This window comes from Acipenser ruthenus, chromosome 27 (genome assembly GCF_902713425.1).
Source record: "Acipenser ruthenus chromosome 27, fAciRut3.2 maternal haplotype, whole genome shotgun sequence".
NCBI classification, from domain to species: Eukaryota; Metazoa; Chordata; class Actinopteri; order Acipenseriformes; family Acipenseridae; genus Acipenser; species Acipenser ruthenus.
The window spans coordinates 16,930,995-16,957,067 of NC_081215.1; the positions used below are offsets into that span (position 1 = coordinate 16,930,995).

Sequence of the window (26,073 nt, forward strand, 5' to 3'; positions counted from 1 at the left end):
TCAGAACCCCACCACTTACTCTTTAAGTGAGGAATCTGTTTTAATGGGGTAAAATGCAAAGAAAAAATGTGTTACCATCTATCCAAATGAACTGTTTTATAAATTATAGCAATCTGGCTTTAAAAGATCTGTCAGTGATAAAGCTTGCAAGGTAAATGTCTTTACAACAATGTGTCCGTAGTACATAACCAACCACTTTCAAGACAAAAGAAATCTCATAATATCCTAAACCCTTGTTAAAATCATTTGGATGTATTCAAAAGCCAAATGCAGGAATTGTTTTAAATTGTAAATGTTGTCAGCTATTTAAATTACTTGACTAAACATTTACCCTGACATTTTGGCTATGGTGACTGCCAAACCTTGGCAGATAATAACATTACTGATTTCACTTGTTTGCCAAGACAAAATAATAGTGCCAGGCAGCCACCTAAACTTACTGGCTGAGAAACAAACATAAGCAGTCAATTACAGCAAATGCAGTCAGCTATGCCGGAGGAAGAACTGGGTTCTCGCACAGTTCATAGTTGCTAAACACTTTTAATTTGGACCTTGTGACATGAGAGTCAATGAATGAAGATATCACATGGAGAGAGAAACACCTACAGGTGAGTAACTAAAGCTTGCCTTGACATTTGCACTGATACTTTGAACAGTTCTAACGTTAGGTAACATTTTCACATTCAACTCAATAATATGGAGTCTTTTGGGCACACCACAGTATTCCAAATTAGACCACTCTGCTAAACGGATGCAGGACTATATATAAGGAAAGTACTTCATTGATTCCAGCTGTATTTTATATACATGGTCCCTGTTTTCATTGTTATAGCCCATGAGATTGGGTGATCTGATCGATAACAGACTGAGCTATGTTCCAATCAAGTCAATGCATCTGTTAGCCTCTTTCAACAATATCATCTTTTAATATGTATCTTTAAATAATATGTATCTCACAAAGCTAAAGACTTAAGTTGTTTTAATTGTGCTTGCATAAAAAATGGAAAAAGCTTAAAAATAATCCAAATTGCACAACCGGGCCTACGGGGGATTGTGGCATTAGGGAAGAGAGCTTCCAGAAATATACCCATTGGTACTGTGCTGTAGTTACATTAAAGTAGAAACCACTTCCATAGTAAACGCTTCATTTATGGCCATCACTTGTAGGTAAAATCCGATCTTGCAGACCCTTGTTTGTTGGTTAAATTGGAGGTTTCCACAAAACTACATTAAAACTAAATTTATTTTTAGAGTTACTACACTTATTAATAACTGACCCTTGTTTTTAATCCTTCAGTGCAAATGTGTTTAACTGGTCCATTGTTGGTTTGTATTACATAGTCAGTCATCAATGTACTTCAAGTCAGTCATCAAAATGTCTGTCCTGGCAGTGCTCTCCTCCTCAGCCATACACCTCTGCTGCTTCTTTGAACCGCTCACCATGGAACCTACAAGAGAACAGGTTCATTCTACATGTAACATGCATGCGCCTCATCCTGATTATGCAGCATTGAATAATGACAAAACTAGTGAATGGTAATAACGATTCAATTCTGTATAGGAACGTTTTCCATATGTTATGTCATGATAGCTATTGCTGTAGATAAGTGAGCATTTTTGTATACTGTATTTTAAATAGCACTTGAATTCAGTTAAACTTTGTCTGCTCTCCATTTTACCAAGTTTTCCTCCTTCACAAAGTGCTTATAATATATAACCTATTCACTTTTCTGCAAGAAGGGTCTTACTTGAGTGTTTTGGAGCTGCTCTGTTACACTTGAGGCTGCTCTGTGTGAAACAGTCTGCAAGCCAGGAAAGCACGTCACTGCAGTACTTAATCTGCAACACAACAAACAAGACACACACAGGTTACATTCCTCAGGAGATTCCACTGTTTGATACCATGCATTTACAAGTGTGCTAGCCAAGGTTTTAAAATCCATTTCATATGTTGTAGTGTTTAATTCAGTATATACAGACTGACTTGCTTCCTGTGCTGTAGGTCACACGACCAATCCTTTAATCTATTGTGCATATTATTAAAATATATTTTAAAAAAAAGAACCAAAGATCTTCAACCTAACAAAAATGAACATGTTTCTTTTTAAAAGTTGTTTCTCCATGTTGCATGTTGGTTTCAGGCATGATGGACAAGATAGATCTGAGAGAGGGCTGATAAGTTGATGCTTGGTTATTAGGCGCATGTAAGAATATTGCACCTCACAAATCAACGATTGGCCAGTTGCTGGACAGGGAACTGTTGTTTGCTTGTAGCTAACAAATACATGAATAAAAATGTACTGCTATTAATGGGTTTGTTTATTGGTCTATGTTTACATGCATGAGCTAGCTGTATCATTGGTAACCCCCTCACCTGCGTCTCAACAGTCACTAGTCGTTTTTCTTGCTCCTTAAATCCTCCAATAATCTTTAAAAGAGAATCCACCCTAGACGTTCAAAAAACAACAACATTTTATCATTAAATGAATACTTTATACACTGTATTCCTGTTTCTGCACTTATGGGCATTTGGTAAGTTTAATAAAGTCATCAGAATATACTTATACCTGTGGGGCAGGTAGTTCTGAGAACACTATTTTTATACTGGAATAAGACCAGTATAAAAATGACCACTGCTTTATTTATTTCACCCTGAAACTGAGTGTTTGTTAGATATTTCCCATTGAAAGTCTTATTAATTACTGGTGTGCATCCCAAGCGCACCACTAGTGGTCACTTTTATACTGGCCTCACTCCAGAAATTGCCCAGGTTTGCCAAGTCAAGTACAGCATGCTGGTGACTTTATTAAACTTGTCAAATAGGAGCTCAGTCACAGTAATAAACAATGATTAAGAACACATTTGTGGAACAATAAACAAAGTGTAACATCTCCTGATGACAAAATTATTTTTATAGTTACTTGTAATTATGAAATGTTTTATTTCTTAAGAATTGCTGGATAACCTTATCATATAACCAGTTTAATGTGTGTGCGAACATAAAGCATACTGTAGGCCCGCTCCCATTTCAGGTAAGTGGAAAGGTGCAGTGCAGTATGTACTTGTGAGAGGTTTTCTTCAGTCTCTCCTCACTGCTCTCTCTTTCCTCTTTCTCCAGATTTGCCAGGTAGTTCTCCTTCTGAACTGTTTCCCAGGTCATAAGTTTCTGATCAAGACCTTCTGGAAAGTCTCGCTCTTCAAAAACAGCAGAAATACAGTAAAATAATTGTTTGTAAGAGATCTGGATTTAACAGCACTGTTAATGAAACGTAACCATTACCTAATGGGATATAACCTCTTACAGCCCAAATTACCTGAGCACTTATATCAAAGCTGCTCCTTTTAAGAGCCATGTCTGCATCAGGCTTTGACTCCGCCCCCAGGAGATATCAACGTCAGTCGCACAGGGATCAGCGTCATTTTTTCTTCAGGCCTGCAGCGTTGGAGTGAACGCAGCGACCTTGAAGGGTAATGGTTACATTTCTATTTCAGGGAACCAGGGTTAAGATAATAATAACCTAACGTTATTATCATACAATTTAATTTAGACTCCCAAAGATCCGAGCAGCAAGGGAGAGAGCGTGAGCTTAGCCACAAGAAGGTACTGAATCCTGGGGAAGGGGTGGGGAGAGCCGCCGGCTTCACACAGGGCACACGGCCTAAAGCTAAGAAGAATTATCACAAAAAAAAAACAATATTTCAAAATATGTGAATGAATCAATTTAGCTACGTTTTTTATGACAAAGTCAGAGCTTACTCCTTCCTCGGGCAGGCAGAAAGGCGCCGAGCCTTATGCGTCATTCGAATTTATCTCCTGGGGGTGGAGATGATGTTTGACGCAGACGGGGCTCTTAAAGGAGCAGCTTTAATATAAGTGCTCATGTAATTCGGGCTATAAGAGGTTATATCCCATTAGGTAATGGTTACATTTCGTACTTGAAAGAGAACTAAAGACATACGTACAACTTGTTACATCTTCAACTATATCAAAGCATTTGTTATTTGGTTGCAAAATAATTGTGCAAAGTCCAACAAAACTCAAAAAGCAACTAAGAATGACCTAGAAACAAATCCATATATAATACACAGAGACTCAAATGAGCTTCAACTGTGTGCCAGAACAACATGAGGTTGTTCTGAAATTCCAGAGAATGCTGCACTGCTTACAGGGTATTTTAATTTCATTCACCAGATATATGAGTGGATTGCAAAGTGAAATCACTAGAAGACTGACTAACCTAAGAGCTCCTGCTTGGGCTCTGCATTTTTGAACATGCTGCAGATAACCTGGGAGATGTGGCTGATGATAATGAAGGGCGGTGCCAGGGAAGGTCTGCTGAAGTACTCCACTATCAGGTTGTAGCGCTGGAACTTCCAAAAGATGTCTGCGTTTCCCTGAACAACCTGGAAGGTATAACTGGAAGACAGCGATGACAGAGAGGAGAACGTGTCACATACAGGCACTCAACATGAGACAGAGAAGCTGAGAGTGTTTCGCTGTCTCCAATACAGTCAGCTTGCTGCGTTAATAAACATTTGCAAACTAGCTAAATCTCTTTTATTATACCAAATCCTAATTTAACAAATGTGTACCCTATTATTACATGTGATTGTCCTAAATGGAATTCAGCATCATTAGGTCATGCTTTCTAATTCTGTTCTAAAATACATTCATTCCAGTACAGTGATGCTGAAACAGTGTTATAATGCTGTGACCTAAGTAAGAAAGGTTAACCATGCAACACAATAATGCCTGCTAATACACTGCTTACCCTGCTTCCAGATCAACAGCACTAAAGCTAAATGAAAGCAAAATCACAAGATTCAATCAGGGCAGCAGTGTGGAGTAGTGGTTAGGGCTCTGGACTCTTGACCGGAGGGTCGTGGGTTCAATCCCCGGTAGGGACACTGCTGTTGTACCCTTGAGAAAGGTACTTTACCTAGATTGCTCCAGTAAAAACCCAACTGTATAAATGGGTAATTGTATGTAAAAATAATGTGATATCTTGTAACCATTGTAAGTCGCCCTAGATAAGGGCGTCTGCTAAGAAATTAATAATAATAATAACCTCTTTGGAAATCTATTTTAGATCATATGTCAGCTGTTTATGAAACTTTACATACAAATCCTTATTTTATATATAAGCATACTTTGTTTTTGTATTTTATCTGAATATACTGTATTGTTACATTTGCTTTTATCTATTAAATATTACCTTCTTGATTTATATTGTGTAAAAACTAATCAAAATATCCCACAGTGGGCTGTAGTATGCTGACAGACGATGTCCGCAAACTACAGCCCACTGGTGGTCAAAGGGCAGCCCTGCAGGTGTCCGTCTGGCTAGTAGGGGCTGTTGTAGCACAGTTCCAGCTGATTTTGTCTCCTAGCCCTCAGGAATGCCAAAGCCAATGCAGTTTTATTATTTGTGTTGCACCCACTACTGCTGAAAGAAAGGCACTGTCGGGTAAAATGTCAGTAGAAAGGCTGTAAAGTATGTATCGTGGAGTTTCTGATGTACTTACCTGAACATTGCGATCAGGAGGTTGAGGAGCAGCACGTTGGTGACCAGGAGGAAGATGACCAGTAATAGGATGACCAGCCAGTTTGCATATAGATTAGGACACGGGGAAAACGTTTCTTTCATTATCTCAATGGGGTCGATGGTGCAGTTTTGCTCTGGCATGCGAGCGCCTGGAATAGCAGTAAAAAGGATTTTATTTCAACGTTTCACTTGGGCAACCACTTTGAGAAATGGTCCGGAGAAGCATATTTTCAAAGTGCTTAGTCTTTGCAGCCAGTTCCATGGATCTTACCAGTCATGTACTTCCATCACTATATGTACAGTTTTGAAAGAAACACATGTTATAGCAAACATCTTTTTTCATTTCAAAACTTGATATCTAATTTGGTTAAATAAATATCTGTTTACAGCCTTGTTTTAGCTGTTCTGTTGACATTTTACCCACCCTTTCAGGGCTTTCTTTCCTGTCATTACCCAACCAGCGGCTCCCCCTATTGACTCCAGGACCATTCTTTGACCCAGAAGACACTGCTGAGGTGAAATGACCTAGGTGTAAGAGTAACAGGCTTCCTGAGGGGGAAGGAAAGACAACTGAAAACTTTTTATACCAGCTATTCTATTATAAAATGAAAATACAGTAATCCGTCGCATATCCAACTGCCGTGGCATCAGAGTACGGGCGGATATTTAAAAAGATGGATAAATTAATCCGCAGGCAAACAGGATTTATTTACATATCAATGCAGTACATTGAACAGCTCACGTAACACTACAGCAATGACAGTGCACGGAGCACATACAACACAGTGTACGAAAACTTTGGTAGGATCTACAATCTCTGAACTAATCTTCTCTGTTCAATAATAAACTAACATTGCTCAAGAGCTTGATCATGGCAGATAAACAGTTAGAGCGGATACATGACTGATTACTGTTTGCCTATGCAAGGGCTGCTGAGGACCGCCAGCATCTAGTCCTGGTCCTTCTAGTGAAGGGAGAGGCAGCTCCTGCTCCTCTCCCCCTGATGGTGATGGAGGCAGAGGCAGCTCCTGCTGCTCTGCTCCTGCCGGTGAAGGTGGCGGAGGTAGAGGCAGCTCCGGCTGCTCTGCTCCTGCCGGTGAAGGTGGGAGCAGCGTGTAGTCTCCTGGCGCCGAAGGTGGGAGCAGCGTGTAGTCTCCTGGTGATGTAGGTGGGAGCAGCGTGTAGTCTCCTGGCGACGGAGGTGGGAGCAGCACGTAGTCTCCCCCTTTTGCAGGGGACTGGTGTGGCTCTGCCTGTCTTGCAGGGGACTGGTGCGGCTCTGCCTCTCTTGCAGGGGACTGGTGCGGCTCTGCCTCTCTTGCAGGGGACTGGTGCGGCTCTGCCTCTCTTGCAGGGGACTGGTGCGGCTCTGCCTCTGAAGGGGAAACCAGCAGGCATTCTTACTCTGCTGGTGGAGATGGGGTCAGCAGGCATTTTCCCTCTGCTGGTGGAGATGGGGACAGCAGGCATTCTTCCTCTGCTGGAGGACATGGAGACAGCAGGCATTCTTCCTCTGCTGGTGGAGGTGGAACCAGCAGGCATTCTCCCTCTGCTGGCAGCTTGGGTCCTAGGGCTGTGGAAGCCCCGACTTCCCTCTCTTTGGGCTGTGGACGCACCGACTCCTCCCTTTTGGGCTGTGGATGCACCGACTCCTCCCTTTTGGGCTGTGGATGCACCTACTCCTCCCTTTTGGGCTGTGGATGCACCGACTCCCCCCTCTTGGGCTGTGGACGCACCGACTCCCCCCTCTTGGGCTGTGGACGTTCGGGCTCCCCCCACTCAGGCGTAGCACGTTCGGGCTCCTCCCACTCAGGCGTAGGACGTTCGGGCTCCTCCCACTCAGGCGTAGGACGTCCGGGCTCCTCCCGCTTGGGCTGTGGACACTCAGGCTCCTCCCACTTGGGCTGTGGAGGCAAAACCAGCAGACATTCTTCCTCTGCTGGTGGACATGGGGACAGCAGGCATTCTTCCTCTGCTGGTGGTGATGGGGACAGCAGGTACTCCACTGCTGGTGGACCTGCTACCTGGGCTGCTGTTGTGGTTATAGCTGCCTCCAGGTAGCTGAGGACCAACTCCAAACCTTCCTCCAAGGTGTTTGGGGTGTGTTTCCTCTCATAGGCCTCCCATCGCTCCCTGTCCATCAACCACAGGATCCGGATGGCTACTGGCATAGACTGGGCCTCCAGCCCAGCATTTTCCAGGACCCAGTCCCACATCCCGATGTAGTCATCTGCCATTGCCCCCCCACTTTTTTTCTCTGGCCTGAGTCTGGAGGCGCTGTCATCCCGGTTCTGACACCACGTGTCACAAAGATGGCCGGAGTGGGTGGCGTCAGACCAGAAAGGAATACACAGACAGACGGTGGTGATGAACTAAGCTGAGTGCAATGGTGGCACTCAGCGTTTATTAAACGAAATAAAAGGTTTAAACAGACAGAACACAAAACAGGACACGGCACTTGCGCCAAAATATATAAACAAAACGAACTAACACTTAACAAACGGTGCACGGAGACAAACAAACACGGTGAGTAAAGCAAAAACAAACGTTACGATCTTTCTTTCTTTCTCCTCTCTCACCCGTTCTCCACTCACGAACACCCAACCCCGAGTGAATGAAAATGTGTCTATATATGCTGTTGTGCTGGGATTCAATTACTAATTAATTATTCACTTGAATCCCAGCACGTGAATTAATTCTGTGCAACCCCGTGCTCACATACTATACTTTAAATGCACGTGCAGTGATGTGCAATCCCGTGCCTAAATACAAATATACAATTTAAATCACACGTGAAACACAGACCCGTTTATATCCCGTGTACCAATCTCTATACACCAACATTAACACACCACACGCAACATACAACATATAACACACACATGCACACAGGGGCCGGGCACATTGCCACACACAGACATATCTCTGTCGTGAATATAGGTTGTCAAAAAACACTCTTTTTTTTGGCTTGTTCAGCAACCATGCGGCAAAGCAAAATTGATTTAGAGAAAAAAAAAAACTTTAGGATCTGATGAACTTTTCATGTTGGTTTGATTTGGAATAAAAGTTTGGGATTCTTGCATGTTGGATTAAGTTTTGGTGCACTTTGAAACGATTTGTGTCAGAATGATTTTGAATAAAAGTTCAGCTTCAATTCGGGATTTTTGTTTTTTGTACTGCGTTTTAATTCTTTAACGAATAGGATAAAGCAACGGCAGAATACTGCATACATGAGACAAACAGGTATGTCATGTTCGAGGCCCTACAGTTTACATGAGACTCACTGGATTAATTAGGCTGCCGTTTCAGCTCGTCTGGTCTCGTTGGGTCTTCACAGTCCTTGTAGTCTCTATAAAGTAGAAACGTTGCTCTGGAGATACACGACTCGGACAGGTGTAACTTTGGAACAATACCTCAAATTTTATTAGCGAGTCATGTAACGCTGCATACAAATCCGAACATGCTCTCCGTCTAAACCTAGCCCCGCGCCAACAGCACATTGTGTCCTGCGTAGTGACGCGGCTCAACATGATGCATAATGCATTACGTGACAAGGTACATGTAATTCTACTTTTATTCACAATATCATCTCATCAACTTACTCTACAGTTTATCGTTCATTTTGATTGTCCTTTCGCTATAACGAACCCCTTGATATAATGACCAAAAGGCTTGGACCCCAACAGTCTCGTTATAGTGAAGGTGTACTGTAATTTTGTTAACTACAAGATAATACTGTAGTTGGTTTATTAGTTTGTCTGTTAACTTCAAAGACTAAATCAAAGCTGTTTGTGCACTAAGAGCTGTCTTTTACACAGAGCAGATACTGGTTGATGCAGCCTTAAGTACATTCGGGATGCACAGGCAGAACCTTGCTATTTAGTCCCCAAGTAAATTTAGAATCAAACGATATGAACCATGAAAGAGTTTTCATTTTTATTACCATCAATCTCTTCCAGTGGGATCTGTCCAAATATATGTAGGTAGGGCCGGTAAAGCACGCGTCGGAAGATCCAGTCGACCCGATTGTCGTTGGGGTGCAGCAGGGCTTGAGTGGCCACTCCGTAGGCAATGAGCCAGACACTCAGGAAAAAGAGGAAGAAGAAGACATCCTTCATCTGAAACAAACACACAGCTTTCATTGCCCTGGCCAGCGGTAGCCTCAAATAATTCTCTCTCATTATCCAGAGCAACTTGGGTAGGAAATAACACATCTTCTCTTTTTGATTTTATAGATAATTGTCGGTTTCACTCATAACAGCATGGTGACTTCTAAGAACTTCAAAGTTTACAGTACCCCTGGTTAGCAAGGGGCTGTCAAACATATCTTATATCTGGTACACCTCTAATTTGTAATAGGTATTACAGTCCCATTCCCAATGTTCTCTGTGTTTGACAAGTGTCCCTTCAGGTCCTGCCCCACAGTTTCACTACAGTAGGATGGCACAGCACGTGCCCTGTGGGGTTCTAGCTTGACAGAGACTCCATTTGTCCAGTCATGAATGCAAGGAGGACACCAGCAACACTGGTATGTTTATAGAACAATAATTGACAAAGTTCAAGATCTACTGCTTACTGTGTCTTCTTCAATCTACCAGCTTAGATCGGATGAGTTATTACAGTTCCTAAATACACATCTAAATTTGGTAGATACTCAAATGAATTTACAGCAGCAGAAAGCTGTAATGTTTTTACATACATATTTGAAATGAATCAATTTAGTTTAAAAATGTGACTTTTATCTCTGCACAGAATGGGATGTATTTTATTATTTTTCCTTATATCTGCTGCTGTTTTGTCTGCGATGTTACGAATGTTTTGTTTAATGTTACTAATGTTTTGTCTGTGATGTTACGAATGGTTAATTGTGTGCTGTCATTGCTGTAGTTTGAGCCTTCTTGGCCAGGTCACTGTTGTAAATGAGAACTCTTTTTACCTGGCTCAATAAAGCAGATGCTTGGTGGAAATGTGGGTGTGTACTAAAAGAAACCAAAACAATATTTGAGGTTGTTGCAGCTTTAAGTACAGGTTCAGTTAAGAATGTTTTTTAAAAGAGGTAAAAGTCAAGGGCTGTAGAAATGATAGGATACAATAGTAAAAAAAAATCTCCCCTAAATTATTAGGTACTACTGCTGCTCTTTGTGTTTGCAGATGGCACTGGATGACTTACCATTCTTTCAACAATTATAATCTTTGGGCCGAGCTGCTTGTGGATGGCGAAGATGTGAATCAACCGGAGAGCAAACACCATGAAATCTAGGGCCAGGACTGTACGGCCTGCTTCGTATGTAGACCATGCCATCCTATAAGAGGAACAAAATCACACATAACATCAAAATGTATTCATTTAGTTCCCAGATGCAGCTTATCCGGCAAGGTGTAGGCTGATAAAATAAACCCCAGTTTTAATGTTAAAATAGGAATATTTTATAATGTAAAAAAAACTGTTTTTTGTGTTCCTTCAGCTTTAGCTCATTATCTCTAATTGAGCTGTATTATGATATTCAATGTAAAGATACATCCTCAATAGTCTAACCTGCAAGACACCCCGACCACGAACAGCAGGATGGCCACCATGTCACACTTGTTCCAGCTGTCTTCCACATAGAGCTTGAACTTCTTTATGATGCTGGTGTCTTCATCAGTAAAGAAACTCTGAGAAGAAATTGAAATATAATGATGCATACATTCAAAATAATTAGAATACAAGCAGAATACATGTATTAAGTGTACCTGTTATAAATGCAGAACCTGGATGGCTATCAAGACGGGTCCCATATGAATGCCATACCAGTCTTAACAGTTGCAGAAGCCCATTTCAGACTTGTGGGACGGATTGCTCTGCCCACTGTACTTTCACATTAGCTATTTTTGCTAAAATGTATGCTGCATTCTTAGGGTTTCTGATTTTAGGTTTTAACCAATTAAACGATATTAAAAAATCAAAGCTAGGCAGTGGCTGGTCCAGCACAGTTCAGAGGTGGGATGTAGGGAACTTCTAAAAATAAAGCTGGAATCCATTGTAGAGGTAGCACCAAACAGTCGGCAAATCGAATAGAAAAGTCGACTAATCGCATGTCTTTATTTTGTTTGTGGCAATCTAAAGGTAATTGTACATTTATTGAAAACCCTGTTTAGTGACTGCATCACAATAATGAGATCACAAGTGTTAATGTTTAATGCAAAAACAGTTACCGTAAAAAAAATATATATATAGTTACCTTACGTACCAGTGCTTGTGTGTGTTTAAAGTTAATGGTGCTGTAGTAGTGAACTAGCAGCCATTAACAATAACATTTAAGAACATCAATAAATAGTTTTTAAAAATTCCAAGCAGTTTTAAAATAGTGCACAAACATCAACACTTTAGAAAACAGTACACTTGCAGTTAGAGCACCAGACATTATCAAATGCATGATTTGTTTAGATAAGTGGCGACTAGACCTATTCGACTACTTTTGCCTCAACTTTTTGACTCGGAATTAGTAGTCATTCTACTCCTAATCCATTGTGAGCTGGCCGTATTTAAGAACCCAACTGTAAAATATGATCTTAATTACATGGCAGTCTTATTACAGGGGAGAGGTAATAAATCATATTCTCTAGCAGTATATGCTGAGATTCAGACAAAGGAACAGTATGAGAGTCTGACCTGTCGCAGCTCCTCCAACACCAGGGTGAAGACCCAGAAGTAGAGGGTGATCTCTGGGATGGACGGGCCGTAGGGAGGAGGGGGCTGGAAGTCCACCAAGATGACATAAGTGAAAAGGAAGAGGAACGCAAAGTACATGATGACATTGCCCAGGAACACAGTGACCGGGGCACCCCAGAACTTCTTCCATCTCGTGAACAGGAACTTCATGCAGACGTTATTGCTGGCCGTTACCTGTTTTTCAGGCTTGATCGTGTCACTAGAAAAGATATCACAATGGCAGGAGTCATTCAACAGGAGATCAAAACATAATGGAATACAGCTGCTCTGAGACACTAGTGTCTTATTATCCCTCTCGTGTCAATGGCAAATCAAAATATTTTCCAAGAAACTGTTAACAGCTATCTTACTAAAATGCACCTTAACACAGAAATGAATAAAAAAAGTAAACATTCTTACTTAATCTTTAGTAACCTTTATTAAACAATAAAGCATATTAGTTCATCAAATAGCTTAGTAAATTAATTGGCGTTCATTAAATTAAAGTATAGCTTGCATTACAGCCTCATTTTTTAAAATAATACTATATAAATATTAGATTATTTTGTAATAATCTGTTTATTCCCTTTGAAAAGCCAGGTTTGACATGCAGACAGCGTGCTCAAGGTCATGACAGAGAGCTGCTTTCAGGCTGACCTGTTCTGCCTCTGCGTGAGCAGCATTGCCTTCTCACTATCCTGGCTGTCAAGTTCTTTAAACTGCTCCGCTCCATCCACTGTGTGATGCTCGTCCTCACTGCAACCAGAGAAGCAGAGAGGGGTGAGCCAGCTCATAAAAGCAACGTTAACTCCCTGAACAAATACAGTGTAATGAGAACTAATGAACAATAAATACTAAACAATCACACGCTATAAGGCATAGAGAGATCCCTGGCACAGGGCTACTGCTAGGAGTGATGCCAGCAGATACAATAAGAGCCTTCCCTCCCAGTTCATATTTCATTTCTTACCCTGAACACTCCCTGTCATTCAGTCCTGGGCCTCGCTAAAACATTATACCCAGTTTGTGATGCTGTTGTGATGTGGACATAGTTTTGCTGCTCCCCAGTATAAACCCATGCTATAAAACAGTGACCTATACTAAATCCAAAAACTGGCACGTCAAGTTTCAGTTTTAAATGTGTACTTTATATATGGTTGTGTGGGTTTGTTTTGAGTCTATTCAGTAACAAAGCTGTGGTAATGTTGTTCAAACAAACATGACCAGCAGTACATTTCTACTCTCAATAGATTGCTGTCTTTTTACTGTTACATGAATACACAGGGTGTATTCCCCTTACATCCACAGGGGGCGGATGCTTGACTTTTCTTCACAAAAACACCCATTTCTAGTTATTTGTTATGCCTTTTTTTCTTTGAAAAACAGCTGGCCGTTTTCCTGGTCTAGTGAGGGACTAAGTAGTGGTCTGTAATCTGTAGTGAGATGGCCTTTGAAGGTATTTTTTATTGTGAAGTCAATGGAACCTAATTAAACATATGGCTTTAGCAGGGTAGACTCTATACTGAGATGGTGAACTGCAAGGTTTTCCATATTTGAGTTTCAACACAGAGTCGGTGGCCTGTAAATAACTTTGCGCTTGGTTCCATACCTGAATGTTATTAAGTTGGTGTAAATTAGAGGAGGACAGAAGAATGACAGCACTAGTTTCCATATCCGGGTGTCTGACTTCATGGCTCCCCACCACATTTTCGTCAAGTGAGACTGTAACGCAGAAGGAATAATGATTCAGTAAGGGTTTGATAAACAATAGGATGGAAAGACACCACCTGTATACTACATACTGTATATAGTACTGCAACCAGGCAGAGGAAAGATTACATTGACTTGTGTTGATATTGAGGAAAAACAGAGAAGGAATCAATATCAATGAAATGATTATATATACTCAGGAAAATGGTTGATCCATTACTGTAAAGTGCCTATGATGTCAATGGTACAGTATCACTTTGGTATAAACCAATACACTCGTACACACTTTTTTTACTCTTAAAATATATTGTTTTACTGCTACTAATAAAATAAATACTTTAATATTGCTGCTACTACATATTATAACACATCGTTGGTATTTAAATGCATTTATTTATGTAATTATTTATTAAATTTTTTTATTGTAACTAATATCAAGTAAAGAAATTACCAACCATTACTTAGAATTATTTAAAATCATTTATAAATAAGCGATTGTATTACTTATTATTTAAAATGACTTAATTATCTTAAATTACTTGAATAACACACATTTCTCTGGTTACGTACTGGTGTGAAATACTTTGAACAATTATTAGTAACTTAGTACATTTGTACAAAACTGCTAACGCCAAATCCCTTGTGTTGCCATTCCTGGTAATGCGGTTGTCTGCTAACGGTATGGCAAGCTTATGGTAGACCCCTGACACAATGGTATTCTAAAGGTTTCCGTAATGCCCTGTACCTGAACACCATCATGGGCAAAGAAGGACTTGGCATCGGCTTCTGTTGCCAGGTCTAGGCAGGTGGTTTTGTTCCAGGACTTTGTCTTTCTGACCAGCAAAGCGAAGGCCCTGTCCTCACTGTTGGTGTAGCATTCACTGAACAAGTCTAGGAATAACAGACCACAACCATTACGGAAGAGAAACTCCTTTCATGTTTAGAACTGGAGTTGGCAAACGTCGGTCACCCATTCCACCTGGTGCTGCAAAATGCTCAAAAAAATTCAGTTGTGGCTTATTGATCAGCCCCTAAGCAATAAGTAGATTCAAGAAATGGGATGGGACTGTGGAAAGAGCAAGACTACTGTCTCTTGAGTACCCAGTGTGTTCCTGGCTTTAATAAGATGATACAAATAAGATGAGCATGGGCAACATTAACTGGCATTTAATTTGACACATGAGTGTGCACAGTTTAATGCGGCACTCTGAGCTGCTAGCTGCATAAGGAGAGTTAATGTGGCATTGTGAAGGTCAGCTGGACTTCCTCACCCAGTGCGAATTGCTCATATTTAGCCTCCTTCATGCTTCGAGCAGACTCCGCCTCTGATTCCAGGTGAGCCATCTCTTTCAGGATCTTGCAGCCAGCTAGAGCTGCTGCCACTGCCTCCGGGCCCTGCCATGCAAAATATATAAAAAAACAAGACCTCTGGTTAGATATCATGGAAATGTACCCACCGTACAGTAAATCAAACACATTTTAATCTGCTGAAACAGCTGCAACTCCACTCAGCTAGCTTGTGTTTGCAACATAATTTTTAAATAAAGCCCATGCATGTAGGATACAGTCCATTTTACTGTAAATTCATGATTGTCAACTGACTTCTGCCTACATTTCAAATACAATACAAAGAATTCATCATACCTGTCTATCTAAAAGTACAAGAAGAATGCATTATTATGGGTTAACAGACTGACCAGAGGCCCCTGACAAAGCAATAACTTTCAGTATCATTAAAATTTATAAATCTCCTCCCAGCACAGAAAATGAAGATGGCTTACCGTAGCCCAAAAGTAGTTGGCCATTTCCTGTCTGTTCTGAAGGACTGCCCAGAGAAAGAGATCCCTCCACGGATTCTCACATTTTTGGTTCATGTTAAGTGAGGCCTTTTGCACATGACTGACTCGATTTATACTGGATCTTTCCTGAAAATAAAGACGAAACAAGGCCATGTTACAAATGTAGACACCACGCATTGTGTCTCTAATCACTATGCATTTACCGTAAATACATGTACACTTGCACATAATTATAATGTTATTATGCATAGTTACAATGTACTTCATGTGTACATTTTTTGCAAGATATAACCCTAGCCCTAACCCCTAACCTTTTTCTGATACAACTGTGTACTTACATATATTGTGCAATAAGATCAGCAAGTATATTGCTGAGATACAGGCATGTGATACAGCAAATGTAAAGTAACGTGTTTCTTGTAAACACTGCTGGGTGTTCTGTAACAGTGGAATAATGTTTTTATTATAGTGGAGACCACAGAAATGCCTAACAGACCCCATAGCTAGGTAACAACCTACAACTTTCAGGCAACTGATGCAAATTCCTATCACCATTTTCCTACCTGCCATTGTCAAGTGAAAACACAACCCCCCTAGCCAATTTCATGGGTAACTTATTAAAAACAAGCTGAATAGGCGAAGGAGCTTGGTTACAATACAATATCTAGGCATTAATAAATACATTTTTTCAAAAATATCTGGGACTCAATTTTTCACCAATTTATTGGTACTAAGATTTTTGCACCTGAGAAGAAGAGCTAGGCCAAGGCCTATGGAACCCGATGCGGATGCAAAGACACGTGGATTTTTAACCTCAAGGATCAATTATTATAAATGATGCTTCACTGAATAGTCTGCAGTTAGTAAACATGTTGCAACCCCACTACTTTTACAAACTAAATCTACCTGTCATATTTCTAACGTCATTACCCTGGCTTACAATAAAGTATTGTATATCGTATTTGCGCTTCACCTATAAAAATTTAAAAATCACTTTAATTTTCTAAATGTTTAACTTTAAGGATTAAACTTTAAAATATTTGGAATTTTGTAAGCAATCAAACATGCCACCAATAGAAGCCCTACCTAAGAGTACTGTTACTTTAGGATACAAAATTAATCTGGATGTGACTATGTGTGTTTTATGTGGGTATGGAAATGTGTGTAATAAATAACCTGAAAGCACACACCATTGTTCCTCTCTTGGTGGTCTCCTGATAAAATCCTTTGCAGGAATCGTGCAGGAAGTCTTTGAGCACTCTGGAGACCTCATACAGAGTGAACTTTGGTTTCTGCTCTAGGGAATCTGCCATGCTGTCATTCCGTGCTGATATGGAGAGTTTGGTCTCCTCGTGTTTCTTCTGCAGGAGTTGGTAGAGAAGGCACTTCGGAGGGATTGCACAGTACAAGTCCTGGAGTTTGCTGTATGTCAGGAAGTCGCACATGTTCATCCCGTTGTCAATGAAAAGCTTCACAAAATCGGGCTTGTTGCTGACCAAGGCATCCATCATGACTTCTTCCAGGTCACAAGGCTGCAAGAAGAACACAGAAGAGCAACTTGTGTTCAGTAAGAGCAAGCAGCTCTCGTTACTGTGGTTGTAACAAAATCGTTTCAGAAAACCTGTTGTGCTCTACAGGTGTCAAATGTGCAGTTTTGAGAGAAGCACATAGCAAACAAGTATTTTCATTTTAAAAACATGATATCTGGAACTGCACAAAGATCTCAGTTTGCTTGTCTTATTATCAGGAAGCCTGTTACTCTTTCACTTCCTAGGTCATTTCACATCAGCAGGGGTCAAAGCATATTACTGGCTGCAAAGCATGTCAGTAATTTCAGGAAGCAACTGGTTGGTTAATGACAGGAAAGAAGACATTGAAGGAATGGAAACAATGTCAATCTCCAGGTGAAATTAAATAGGAGGTGATTTATTTAACCAAGTATAACACCATGTACATTGTATCAGCCCTGACATTAATAATGGAAATCAAATACAACAAACAAAATCTGAATCCTAAACTCAGGGAATTTCTTAGCTTGATACACGACTAAGACCAAGGAGGGCTATCTTTCCTTGAAAGTAGGAACCAAATCTTGAGAGCAGGAGGAGGGAGGGGGAGAGTGATGTGTTTCTTTGACAAAGGCTCTAGCTAAATGATAATATGAATGTGCCTAAATTCAAGGCAATGCTGTTAAGCGTGAATGTGGTCACCAGCATACTATAGAAAATCATAGGTATTTTTAACTTTAGATTGCATCTTCTAATACTAAACCACATATTTTACATATTTATAAAAAATATATTTTAATCTGATCATTCAAAACAGCCTGAGAACTCACTTCCTGAAAGATGACGCCTTGCTTTTTCGACTGGCTTGCACTTCCTTGATCATTTCACCTGGAGATGTTTTTCAGTCACTAGCATTCTTTGACCCTGAAGACACTGCTGAGGTTAAATAACCTAGGAAGTGAAATACTACCAGACTTTTTGAAAGTCAAGCAGGCAAACTGAGAACATAGTATAGTACCAGATACCTTGTTTTTTAAATGAAAATGCATGTTTGCTATAATGTATTTATTTTAAAGCTGCACATTTACGACCTATACAGTCAATGGAAGTGCATGACAGATAAGATTTAGGGAACTATTTATTTATCGTAATTATTTATTTTATACATGTTACTTATTTTTTTTTATCTATAACTATTAAACACTCAATCATGCTAAATGTAGACATACTAACAGAAACTTTATAGTCCATGACAGATTTTTTGTCTAGAAGTCTCTCAATGTCTTGTCAACATGTATTACATTTCTTTTAGTATGTCTAATTTATTGATATTGATTTTAAATGTATCTCTTATGTTACATTTGAAACAGTAAATGGTGTACATGCAGTATGTAGCTTGGCAGTCAGTTGTTTATTCAGGATATATTTGAATCTTATTTTCTTAGCAGATTTATTTCTTAGCAGATGCCCTTACCCAGGGCAACTTACAATTGTTCATCACATTATTTTTTACATACAAATTACCAATTTATACAGTTGGGTTTTTACTGGAGCAATCTAGGTGAAGTACCTTGCTCAAGCGTGCAGCAGCAGTGTCCGCCACCTGGGATTGAACCCACGACCCTCCGGTCAAGAGTTCAGAGCCCTAACCCCTACTCCACACTGCTGCCCTGATTGAATCTTGTGATTTTGCTTTCATTTAGCTTTAGTGCTGTTGATCTGGAAGCAGGGTAAGCAGTGTATGAGCAGGCATTATTGTGTTGCATGGTTAACCTTTCTTACTTAGGTCACAGCATTATAACACTGTTTCAGCATCACTGTACTGGATGAACGCTTGAGCTCTTCTGTTTTGTGTAGCAGCATCACACAATAATATGGGTCTGTTTCTTACCCGCCATTCCACCTCTCCACTGAAGATCTCACTCTTGGCAATGTCCACTCTGTTCCAGGCTACAGCCAGCTTCAGCTCATCCAGATATTCCTGGGCTTCTTGGCTTTGGCTTTTACAAGCTGCCAGAACAACAGAGGCACACATGAGGACTTAGAGGCTGAACGACAGTGATCAGCAAGCCTGCTTGTGATCAATTAAAGTTTAAGGTACCACAAGCAGGTTCACAAGTCAATTTGTAGTATTAGTATTATTATTATTATTATTATTATTATTATTATTATTATTATTATTATTATTATTATTACATGTTTTTAACAAGATTGTACACATATCTCACAGTCATGGCCTAGATTCTCAAAGTGTTCTTTACCCCATTTTTTTTTTTAAAAAAAGATTATGTGTACTGTATTTATTAAAAACTAATTTGAAATCCATGTTACCATTTATTAGCACGAGCAACATTATCACCGGTCCCTTCTTCTTGTGTTGTATTTTTTATACTTTCATTCGGGATATATAAATGTTTCTGTTGCTGTTCTGTATATCTGTTTCACTCCTTCAGTCCAGCAAACATATACAATACCAACACAGTTTATGAAACCAACAAATGATTTCCAGCAAGAGGGGGTAGGGATTGCATTGCCTATTTTCCCACCCTCAGACCCCTTACTTACTAAATACCTTGGTATATCTGAATAGAAATAGAACATATTTTAATGAACAACTAATCTCACAATAAGTATCCCAAAATGTTCTCCTTTTACTTGGTAAGCAGTACAACTGGAGATGGGGAGACTCAGACTACTTGCTGAATAAATATATTGGTACCTCTAAATAGAAACTCGTCTCCTCTAAAAATCTGTAAAATAATTTAATGAGCAGTTCATCCCTCAAGTGCTTTGGTACCCTAAAAATGATCCACTTACTACCAATAGGAAATGACTGGGTGTGCCATTTTCTTTACATTTAACCTTCAAAAATAGGATTCTGGCTGAGGACTGCCAGGGACAACACTACATTGAATAATTGTCAGACACCGCTAAGAGAATTCATTGTTGTTGTATAAAATAGAGAACAAATACTCCACCCAGTCATTCAGTATTGCTAGTACTGTAAATCACTATATATATATATATATATATATATATATATATATATATATATATATATATATATATAGACACATCAGTATACATCATGTTTTAACTACATACATATTTTTATTAAACATCTGGGGTTTCTTTTTTGCACATTTTGATACAAACAGACCTCCAATGGAAAAATTATTTAATTACCATAATTTCTCATTAGCGGCAGTAACAGTAATGTACAGTCCCCCACTCTTTCATTAACTGCCTATTTACAGTAAATACTGCCCATGTCCTCTATAAAAATACAATAATATATATATATATATATATATATATATATATATATATATATATATATATATACACACACTGCCCTACTATTGTGGGGCTGTCATAATAATTGCACATAGAGCAATCTACCCATTTAAAGAAAAACATAGGAATTGTATTTCACTCCCATTGCACTGGGCTCCAATATACAACAAAACGACTCATTCTAAATTAAGCATCTGCGCAAGTGCTAGTCAGAGCTTCCGTTTCCCTTCAGACCATGTCTGTGGTAATGGCTGAGCCTTGACAACTACGATTGCAAATATTTATTTAAAATATTTTTTGCCTACAGATGCCTTGACCAGACTGTACCCAGCTACCTCCAGACCCTCATCTCTCCCTACACCCCAACTCGACCTCTCCTGCACTAGAAGACTGGCTCTACCTCCTTTACGCTCCCCTGCCTCCAGAGCCCTCTCCTTCTCCACCCTCGCCCCGCAGTGGTGGAATGACTTTCCTACAGATGTCAGGACTGCCCAGTCCCTGACCACCTTCCGGCACCTCCTCAAGACTCACTTCTTCAGAAAGCACCTGTAGAACTCCTCTTTTCCCTCTGGACACTTATCACTCTTCCTTAAATGCACTTTACTTGCTCTTATCTGCCCCCTATTTTACTGCATTTAATCCTGTACTTTAGAGTACTGTAATCTGTCACAAGTGTTATTTAATCTGTAGTATTTTGTATTGAATTATATCCTGATGTAACTATCACTGACACTGTTATCTGCTCCGTTATTGAATGGTATTTTGTTATACTTGTACTTGCAAGAACCAAAGTCATTGTATTTTTATCTTGCTCCTAATTGTATTATTACTTGTACGGTGATTCTTGAGTATTTTTGTTTACGATTGTAAGTCGCCCTGGATAAAGGCGTCTGCTAAGAAATAAATAATAATAATAATAAACCTCCCAATCTAAAATTGTCATTCTATGTTTGCTTTATAATGAGTTTTCGTTTTATTTCATTTTATATGTTGTATTTCATGCTATTTCATATTTGCGAAAAACACGGGGCTCTAGATATAGATAATGCATACACCATATCCAAATATATTTTTTATATAAATTGTTCATTAATGATACACTTAATTTTGCATACCAAGCACATCCCATTATTTAAATTGTGCCCTTCACTTTATAATGCATTCTTTAATATGAATTACTTTATACATTTTGAGCCGAGTTAAGGGGAATTCAACAGCAACTTGGTATGGGTGTGAAATATCTAAATTAACTTAACTAATGTATTCTTGTTGTTGTTTGGATTAACTTTGTATATCATTTTCTGTTCAGTCGTCACATCCTGGTGACTTTTTAAAACTCAACAGAGCTCTCCGAATCCTCTACTAGGGGCAGAGTGTTGCAGGGGGACAGGTTAATGGTTACACATTGGTGTACCAGATGTAGACAGGATTCTGAGAATAATATTGAGGCCACAGGGATGATTTAAACTTTAGAAAGTCTCCACAATGTGAAATTAAAAAATACAGACATTCACTTACTATAAACAACAAGAAGAATACATTGTTAAGTTAAGAAACTGCTGTATGATATTTCATACCCATACCAAGTTGCGTCTGTCTGTTGTGCTAAATAAGCCTGGCATATTCAACTCTGTCAGTTTCTGGCAAATTGCTATATTGCTTCTCTTGTTTGTATTGTATTGTACTGTATCTCTGCCAGGACGACGGTAATATATGCTGGCTCCATTATTGCTATCCTTACCTTTTACTAGTGCCTTCAGAATGACCGTGTCAAGTTCGTCAGATCCTTCCTGTCCTGGGTTGTGTATGGTTAAGAGGTGACGGTGCTCTAGGATAATCTGAATCTGTTAAAGTAAAACAATGTGATCTATCATGTTTGTAATGTGAATACCTACTCTGCAAAGGCAACCATTACAATACCCCCCATCCACGCTCTTTACCTGTGTTTGGATTTTAATAGAGGTTCAGCCAAACAAAGGTCTGCGCAACATAGTGCACACAAATTGAAATGTAATTATATATGAACACAAATGTGATCTACTATCAAATCTAATGATTCATACTTAACCCTCACACCAAAATTATTATTTATGATGAATAAGCACATCACCAATATGTGTAAGTATTGAATGAACTCCTCAGACTCCCAACATTTTCCTGACAGTAATGCATATATCTCCATAGCAAAGCATTCTGAGTGCATATGAAGCATTACTGAAATTGAGGGGAGAGATGTTATTTACTGCGCTAATACTACTTAAAGAGACAGTAATTCACAAGTTTTCCTCTATTTGAAATGTGTATAATACCTTAAAAGGTAAATGACTGTTTACACACATGGTTTAAATGTATTCATCTATTATACATTGAAGTGCAAAAAAAACCTTATCTATCTTGCACTTCCATTCGGCCCTCAGAACAGGAGATCTGATTCTACACTAGATTAGAAAGTTTTCAGTTTGTTTGCCTTTTTGCAGGAAGTCTTTTACTCTTTCACTTCCTACAGTTGGTCATTTCACCACAGCGGTGTCTTCGGGATCAAGCATGTTACTCATTAGGGGAGGCAGCTGGTTGTTTAAGAACAAGAGAGAAGATGTTGAAGGGGTGTGGACAATTTCACTCTCCAGGGATTTGCAACACTAACAGAAAACAAGGCTTGTAAACAGACTTATTTAGCTAAGTGTATTACCAGATATTTGTGCCAACCTGTGTTTCTTCTTCTGACTATTTCAGACATACACAGAAATAGAAATGCACAACTAGTAAGAGTTAGCCACTGAAATATATGATAGTATGACTTACAATCTTTGTACATTTTAAGATGTCCGTCCATGCGAATTCTGTATGGAATTTCTCCTGCAGCTGCTCCTGCACATTATCAGGGTCACAGGGTCTGCTCATCATGTCCACCAGGATGTCAGCAATCCCCCCAGACCCTGCCAGGATGAGCCAGGGAGTTGAGTTCAACATCCCCCTGTATATCCTCTGGAGACGGGAGACACAAGAGTAGGTACAGCGTGAGAAACCGGAGGACAGTTTGACCACAGTCAGTGAAAGAAAAAGCACTCGTGTGCCAAATTGCACCATGAAATCAGTCTATAAAACTCAATCTTATCTCACTCCGATATCAAACTGGGGCTGCAGACGGTTCCTCTGCAGTCTACAGTCCAACCTGCAACTGGATTACACAGCATGTATCACGTTTTGTATAATGCTATTTATAAACCGCCAATATTTCCAATAATATATTCACTGCAAGCATGTTCCGCCTATGTTTGCAGTTTAAAAACCTGCCTCTCGTCCTTCATATCCTCTAACATCTCAGAATGCCTCTCGGCCATCTCAACTTGGATGCATTCTCACCACCTCAAATTCAACCTCTCTAAATCTGACCTATTTTCCTTCTGCTTCCTCTCGCTCCTCTGACGTCTCTATCAGTAACCCTTGATTCTATCACTCTCTCTCCATTCCCTTCTGCTAGAAACCTGGGTGTTATTTTTGACCCCTCCCTCTCCTTCTCTAAACACATCTCTTCCCTGACAAACACTTGCTGCTTCTTTGTTAGCAACATCTACTGAATCCATCCTTTTCTCACTACTTATTCTACCCAACTCCTGGTCCAAGCTCTTTTACTCTCCAGACTGGACTACTGTAACTCTCTCCTTGTTGGTCTCCCTGCTTCGGCTATCCGCCCCCTTCAACTCATTCAAAATTCTGCTGCTTGTCTTGTCTTCTCCCAACCTCGCTACTCTCATGCTACCCCTCTGCTTCACACTCTCCACTGGCTACCTATCTCTGCTTGCATTCAATTCAAGACCCTTGTTCTTGCCTACCACTCTCTTTGTCCCACTGCCCCCTCCAATCCCTCATATCTCCCTACACCCCCTCTCCGCTCCTCCTCTACTGGCCGACTGGTCATGCCTTCCCTCCACTCTCCATCCTCCTGTGCCCACTCTTCTCTTCCCTAGCCCCTCTGTGGTGGAACCAGCTAACGGAAAACTTTAGGACTGCTCCGTCTCTCACTGCCTTCCGCTGCCTCCTAAAGACCCGCCTGTTCAGACTGCACTCCTAGATCTCTTGAACAAACTTGTTGTAATCCTAACTTGCTGTATCCTAGTTCATATTGTATTTTAGTAGTATTATTTGCACTTACTGTAAACTATACTGTATTATATATTAAGCTTGCATCCCTGTACTGCACTGTAACACCTGTAAGTTGCCTTGGATAAAGATGCCTGCCAAATATAATAATAATAATAATAATAATAATAATAATAATAATAATAATAATAATAATAATAATAATAATATTATTATTATTATTATTTATTTCTTAGCAGACGCCCTTATCCAGGGCGACTTACAATCGTAAGCAAAAACATTTCAAGCGTTACAATACAAGTAATACAATAAGAGCAAGAAATACAATAACTCTTGTTCAAGTAAAGTACAAGTTTGACAAACCACAATTCAATAATACAGCAGGTAATAGTGATAGTTACATCAGGATATGATTAAATAGTGATAGTTACATCAGCCAATAATAATAATAATAATAACAACAATAATAATAATAATAATTTTCAAGTCAATCTCAGTGGCAGATAGAAACATCATGTTAGATGGATTGAGTAGCTGTTAAAAGTTTTGTTTCTGGGTTCCCGAGTGGCACATCCAGTAAAGTGCAAGATGCGCTCTGTAGTCTGGATGTCGCGAGTTTGAATCCAGGCTATTCCTTTGCCGACCGAGGACGGGAGCTTCCAGGGGGCAGCGCTCAATTGGCCAAGCGCCGTCCAGGGGAGGGAGGGCTAGGTCGGCCAGGGTGTCCTCGGCTCACCGCGCACCAGCGACCCCTGTAATCTGGCCGGGCGCCTGCGGGCTTGCCTGTAAGCTGCCCGAGAGCTGCGTTGTCCTCCGACGCTGTAGCTCTTGGGTGGCTGCATGGAGAGTCTGCAGTGTGAAAAAAGCGGTCAGCTGATGGCACACGCTTCGGAGAACAGCGTGTGTTCATCTTCACCCTCCCGAGTCAGCGCAGGGGTGGCAACGGTGATCTGATCCTGTAATTGCTCTCAATGACTGTATGGTCCCAATGTTGACATAGTAGTCTCAGTGCAATTAGAATAAGCACACTCAAAACAGGGAATAGTGTCATTATTAGGGCTGTGAGTCAAAGATCTTCTTACCCATCAATGCCCCAGATATTTTCCATTACTTTAGTAAAGCTGGCTGTTTACATTATTATTACAGTAGGTAGGTATTTGGCTGGAATGAGAAAGGCTGTCATTTTGAGTGCTTCTGAGTCTCCAGACAAGCTCAAAGCCAGGTAAATGCAGATTAAGGGATAAAAGGTAAAAACACAGATGAATGAAACACCATGTGACAGTAAGGGACATACAGTATAAAGATACAATTAATTACATGTGAAGCTATATACTAGGAAAACTAAGGTATTGAAAATCACGTAACAAATATGATCAAATACATTTTTCAACTAACAAGGTCCAGTAATTTTGAATAATCCT

The 26,073-nt window shown here is 39.9% G+C and overlaps 1 protein-coding gene across 2 annotated transcripts in view; it reads right to left on the reverse strand.

Moving 5' to 3' along the window:
- Nucleotides 1-697: 697 nt before the first annotated feature.
- Nucleotides 698-26,073, reverse strand: part of LOC117432361 (transient receptor potential cation channel subfamily M member 5-like) — a 43,555-nt gene continuing 18,179 nt past the window's right edge. For both annotated transcript variants that reach the window (XM_034054165.3, XM_034054166.3), the window contains exons 8-26: nt 23,354-23,536; nt 22,293-22,395; nt 19,146-19,264; nt 16,937-17,278; nt 15,729-15,872; nt 15,219-15,342; nt 14,693-14,838; nt 13,847-13,959; nt 12,895-12,993; nt 12,199-12,457; nt 11,083-11,201; nt 10,717-10,849; nt 9,490-9,664; nt 5,527-5,695; nt 4,239-4,417; nt 3,063-3,195; nt 2,375-2,447; nt 1,749-1,839; nt 698-1,448 (exon numbers count right to left, since the gene is read on the reverse strand). In XM_034054165.3, the coding sequence (XP_033910056.3) occupies nt 1,342-1,448; nt 1,749-1,839; nt 2,375-2,447; nt 3,063-3,195; nt 4,239-4,417; nt 5,527-5,695; nt 9,490-9,664; nt 10,717-10,849; nt 11,083-11,201; nt 12,199-12,457; nt 12,895-12,993; nt 13,847-13,959; nt 14,693-14,838; nt 15,219-15,342; nt 15,729-15,872; nt 16,937-17,278; nt 19,146-19,264; nt 22,293-22,395; nt 23,354-23,536 (2,811 nt within the window). In that variant the 3' untranslated portion in view covers nt 698-1,341. The remainder of the gene's footprint in view (nt 1,449-1,748; nt 1,840-2,374; nt 2,448-3,062; nt 3,196-4,238; nt 4,418-5,526; nt 5,696-9,489; nt 9,665-10,716; nt 10,850-11,082; nt 11,202-12,198; nt 12,458-12,894; nt 12,994-13,846; nt 13,960-14,692; nt 14,839-15,218; nt 15,343-15,728; nt 15,873-16,936; nt 17,279-19,145; nt 19,265-22,292; nt 22,396-23,353; nt 23,537-26,073) is intronic.